We start from the raw sequence: 6,000 nt of genomic DNA on the forward strand, positions 1-6,000 counted from the left end.
CAGAAAGGTTAACATCAGTGTTTAAAACACTTTTTCTTAACCACGTCGCAGTAATGAACAACACATCTGGATTGGAGCTGTGAACCCACACTTTCAATTGATCAATTTTAGGCAATAAGCTTCTAGGGTTAACGTGTAGAAAACCCAGGCTTTCACGAGAGCAGAAATCAGTGAAGCAGATATCAGAGCAGATATCAAGTCTGAATTGCGGCTAGCAACAGTAGATGGTCCAGGGTAGATGATCCAGTAATACAATCAGGGCACGGCAGAGGATAGAGAGAGCTCTGCAGTGTTGATTTATGACATTTGAATATGCATTAAATGGCAACAAGATCATATCGTACAGCAATTTCATCAGGTAACATGAATACAAAGCCAGCAAGAGGTGGTTAGAATAGGATGGGAGGCCAAGAGTCTGTATAACCAATAGAGAGTCAGAGTCCCGAGTGTGGAAACAAACATAGTCTGTCCTACTATGAAATACGAAATAACACATATGGAATCATGCAGTAACCAAAAAAGTGTTAAACAAATCCAAATATATTTGATATTTTTCAAAGTAGCCGCCTTGATGACAGCTTTGCACACTCTTGGCATTCTCTCAACCAGCTTCATGAGGTAGTCACCTGGAATGCATTTCAATTAACAGGTGTTCCTTGTTAAAAGTTCATTTGTGGAATTTTTTTCCTTCTTAATGCGTTTGAGCCAATCAGTTGTGTTGTGGCAGGGTAGCAGTGGTATACAGAAGATAGCCCTGTTTGGTAAAAGACCAAGTCCATATTATGGCAAGAATGGCTCAAATAAGCAAATAGAAACGACAGTCCATCATTACTTTAACCGCCACATGAAAGAATGACCCATGGTTACCTCTAATGCAGAGGATAAGTTCATTAGAGTTACTAGCCTCAGAAATTGCTGCCCAACGAAATGCTTCACAGACTTCAATTAACAGACACATCTGAACATCAACTGTTCAGAGGAGACGGAGTGAATCAGGCCTTCATAGTCAATTTGCTGCAAAGAAACCACTACTAAAGAACACCAATAATAAGAAGAGATTTGCTTGGGCCAAGAAACACGAGCAATGGACATTAGACCAGTGGAAATCTGTCCATTGGTCTGATGAGTCCAAATTTGAGATTTTTGGTTCCAACCGCCATGTCTTTGTGAGACACAGAGTAGGTGAACGGATGATCTCTGCATTTGTGGTTCCCACCGTGAAGCATTGAGGAGGAGGTGTGTTGGTGTGGGGGTGCTTTGCATGTGACACTGTCAGTGATGTATTTCGAATTCAAGGCACACTTAACCAGCACGGCTACCACAGCATTCTGCAGCAATACACCATCCCATCTGGTTTGCGCTTAGTGGGACTATCATTTGTATTTCAACAGGACAATGACTCAACACACCTCCAAGCTTTGTAAGGGGTATTTGACCAAGAAGGAGAGTGATGGAGTGCTGCATCAGATAACCTGACCTCCACAATCACCCAAGCTCAACTCAATTGAGATGGTTTGGGACGAGTTGGACTGAAGAGTGAAGGAAAAGCAGCCAACAAGTGCTCAGCATATACTTCAAGAGTATTAGAAAAGTATTCCAGGTGAAGCTGGTTGAGAGAATGCCAAGTGTCCAAAGTTGTCATCAACGCAAAGGGTGGATACTTTGAAAAATCGCAAATATATTTGATTTGTTTAACACTTTTTTGCTTACTGCATGATTCCATATGTGTTATTTCATAGTTTTGATGTCTTCCCTATTATTCTAAAATTTAGATTTTTTTTTTTTAATAAATAAAAACCCTGGAATGAGTAGGTGTGTCCAAACCTTTGACTTTCACTGTATGTGCAATTTGTAAAATATGTTACGTATTTGCAAAATGTACAATATGTTACGAATTTGCAAAATGTATGATATGTTACGAATTCCAATTTTTTGTTGCTAACGTTAGGTAGGTGGCTAGGTGGCTAATGTTAGCCAGATGGCTAACATTAGCTAGGCTAGGGGATATTGTTACAGTTAGGAGTTAGGTTAAAGGGTTAAGGTTAGGGGTAGCTAAAAGGGTTAAGGTTGAGGAAGGGTTAGCTAACATGCTAAGTGGTTCCAAACTACCTAAAAAGTAGTAAGTAGTTGCAAAGTTGCTAAAATACTAAAGTTATCCATGAACAAAGATTGCTAGACATTTGCATTATATGCCCACCCATCCACCCTCCTTTTGTTTTTGCCTTAAATAAACTTCTATCATATGTTTAATATGTTTTTATTTATTTTACCCTTATTTTACCGGGTAACCATACCAAGTAACATATACTAATTTAGTTTTCACGGATTTACATTTACTATATTACGCCTAGTCTATGAGACCAGGCTGGGCTGCCTTGACAGTTCCACAAATGACATTTCAGGCGCTTATTTTTGCCTGGAAAATTAAACTGCTTTGAAAACCCTTTGTGTGTAATGACGCGTTTGGAAATGTGCCCATCACATTGCAGCCAATGCAAAAATATATATAATTAGTGTATTGGTTTCTAATTTTTGTTAACGATATATTCAGTTTGTGGTTATCAATTTGTGCCAGTTCATGCCCTCACCTTTATTTCGTCTCCATAGAAATGTGTCATTGAAGCGTCGGCTACGACCAGCGTCTCGATATATCTTGGAGAGGAGACAAACCGTCGCTTCCGTCCCGTCGCTATCTCAGCATCATCAACAGGATATGCAGTGCCGTCATCTGTGGCCAGACGGCTTTTATCCTTCACCTGATCAAAAGCTTGGAAAGTCTTGGACACATTTTGTACGTCGGTCAAAACTCTCCTTTTTATAATGTGCACCTGCAAGAGTGATCTCTCTGTTTTACCTTGGCCAAGAACTTTGGGTTGAATTAGATACACATTCCCATGCGCTATGAAGAACCCTTCCATCCCGTGGCACAGGCTCACCGCGACAACAGATTCCTGGTCGGTGTCCACATTCCCTGAGAAGAAGCAGCCTTTAAGCTCGTCCCCATTCCCGTCTGTCTTGGTGATACCACCGGTAAAATGCCCTGATCTGGTTCCGTTGAAAAGCGCAGCAAGATGTTTCGATTGTATGTGCTGAATGGTTAACTTTGGAGCAACAAACGAGTCATCCGGAATCAAATTCAATGTGAAGTCCTGGCCGAAAGCTGTCAATCTGAAACACTGTTGATCCTCGCTCCTTTTCCAGAGCCGACCGCTGGTCTTCACACTGTTTCGGACGGGTATGGTCTCCTCCGAGTGGAACATTTCCGACAGCACAACGTTGTTTAAGGACAGGGTTAATAAAGTGATATGCAAAGTTGAACCCATTTGATTACTATCACAAGCACCGTTTCTATCAAAGAAACGATGTAAAATAAGATATTTTTTCTTCTTAATAGAGAAATTGCTATGAATAAAGAAGAGCGCGTATGACAGGTACCATACAGTCTTGAGTGCTCAACATAAAATTGCGCTATAAATTAAACATCCACCAATACATCTATAGGAGTTGCAAAACAGTAGGCTATACTAAAAATAAAGAATTATTCTAATAGTTAGTTGAGGTCAGCACTCGAGACCTGTAGCAGACTGAATAAGCGGCGACTTCTCGTGGCTCTGGTATTTATACAGCCTTGCTCTTCTAAAACATAGGCCTAAGTGGTTTATTTTTTTAATATCATTTGCTGCTGCTCTCTCCACCCCCTCGTGCTTACAGAAAAAAACATCAACTAAAATCAAATTGATCCAATGGGACCTCACTGGCACGCCCACTCTTCAATAGTTCCAACAGATATTCTAGACGGGAAAGTCTAAACGGGATCCTTGGGACGTCCCTGGACCGAGTCAGGTCGAAGTAATACCAGCAAACCGTTGGCTCAACTCCATTACGCTTAGCTCTCTATTTCAGCGGCAAACTGCAGCCTGAGTCTGAAAATATAATCAAATCTCTTCCAGAACTGCACGCGCACACTTAAGGCTCGAGTCTCATCTTCACGTTCCATCTGACAAGACTGGACCGAAGACAGTACAGTATTTAGGACCTCTGTGACTGGACTGTTTACCACCAAATATCTGATTTCAGCTCAAAGGAAGCACTTACATAGATTACATAATAAAGCCGTGAATGTTACATAGAGGAAAGACTTGAGCACTTTTCTCTTCTCTGGAATTATTTTGTAGGCTGTGCGTGTGCTGTTTTTCATTCTCAGTGACTGACTGAGCTCGACACGTGCACATTATTTAGGATCAGTAGGCAGTTTATGGCTATAGCCATTGACATTTATAGCCTGGTAGTAAAAATGTAAAATGGCTTTTTGTTAAACAACAATAATAATGTAATAATGGTGTTTTCGTTAGACACATTCAATTAAGTTAAACACGCCCACATCTAACACACAAATGTGGAGTTAAATAAAAAATGGCAAAATTACAATGAAAAATAAATATGCAATCGCATCACATTCACTTTGGGACTTTTAAAATGCTTCGATGTCTATTACATATTTTTCTGTTCCCATTTTGGCCACATTACAATAGGCTACTTTACTTCGAAGTCTCTATCAGGCGTCAGCTAAATTATCATAATGACCAATGATAAAACAAAAGTATTATTCAATCACCGTCTTTTAACCACGATGTGGCAGTGTTGTTTCACAATTCAAATGTAGGCGCTTCTGGTGATGTCGTTGAAACCCATGTATGTTACAAAAAAATGAATTTAAATGGGAAGAAATCAAACAAATTATGCACACAATTAAAACCTAACAGTTAATGGATGATAGCAGCTAATTGTATTCAATTTATTCGATGAGACATTACTTATTTCAAATAGGGGACACATAGACATGCAGCATGGAAGCTGTGTACATGATTCTGCCTATTCTGCCACAAGATGCCGCACTTGTATCAGCCGCCAGCATATTGTATCTAAAAAGAGGACTGACTGGACACCGCCGGGCATCAATTTAAATTAAGTTGGAGTTTTGAACAATCTTGAAAGAAGCAAAAACGTCAAGTAAAAGTACCCAACACATCACATTGTTTCACTTTGTCAAGGTTGTGTTGTATTCATATTTTCACAATTCCATAGTAACATTAGGCTAATGTGTTACATTGTAGGCTATAAACTCGTGTTGAACTTGAATGGACTTTTCCCCGATGATCTGATGATGATGGTTGTGATAGCATGATTACTTTATAATCAGATATAGCCTAAACCCTGTCTCACTGGCTCAATTATATTACAGTGCATAGGCATGTAAGCCCAATATTTTCAGGTAATTATAAACCCCAAGAAGAATGTGTATATTGAGCACAAGATTACAATTATGCACACTATCCACGGCCACTGATGTTTGTCTCTGAGCTCGTCTGCCAATAAGATGACCATATTTGTATCCTCAGTGGGTGTTGAAGCATAGCCTAACCCTAGATACATCTTACTCATTCACAAAGCCATGTTATATAAAAGGACATTTTGTAGAGTATAGTCACTGGCTAGTAAACAAATGCAAAATATACCACTCATTTGGTGTTGTGCCACTTTGCTTTGGATACAGATGTGTATGGAGGCAGGCTGCGCGCTATGCACTGCATAACATAGCACAGACCCAGCTCGAGGGGTAAGTTGGAAGAAAACCCTGCTTTTCGTGTGCTGCGCGGAAGTGGTGATACTAATACAGTACAGAGTTTCAAGTGGTCGCAGAGTAAACCTTGAACTGAGACGCATAACCAATGAGCTTTCCCGAGCGCCTCCCCAAAAACTCTGTTGTCACTAGTTACCGCAGCCACAAAGTCAAAATTGTCTATATCGTAAAAAATCATTGAAACAAAAATGTGCTTTATAGTCTTAATTTAAGGTTATGGTTAGGCATAAGGTTTGCAGTGTGGTTAAGGTTAGGGATACATTTAAGGTTAGGTTTAAAATCAGATTTGAAGAGAAATTGTAGAAATAGGCGGGGTTAAACCATAATCATGACTTTGCGGCTGTGGTAACTAGTTACGA

The 6,000-nt window shown here is 39.9% G+C and overlaps 1 protein-coding gene across 1 annotated transcript in view; it reads right to left on the minus strand.

Moving 5' to 3' along the window:
- The window catches only part of adamts8a (ADAM metallopeptidase with thrombospondin type 1 motif, 8a), a 34,054-nt gene extending 30,418 nt beyond the window's left edge, over positions 1-3,636 (minus strand). The window contains exon 1 of the mRNA XM_071337493.1: positions 2,589-3,636. Within this exon, the coding sequence (XP_071193594.1) occupies positions 2,589-3,323 (735 nt within the window). The 5' untranslated portion in view covers positions 3,324-3,636. The remainder of the gene's footprint in view (positions 1-2,588) is intronic.
- Positions 3,637-6,000: the final 2,364 nt, after the last annotated feature.

This window comes from Salvelinus alpinus, chromosome 13, assembly GCF_045679555.1.
Source record: "Salvelinus alpinus chromosome 13, SLU_Salpinus.1, whole genome shotgun sequence".
Classification (NCBI taxonomy): Eukaryota; Metazoa; Chordata; class Actinopteri; order Salmoniformes; family Salmonidae; genus Salvelinus; species Salvelinus alpinus.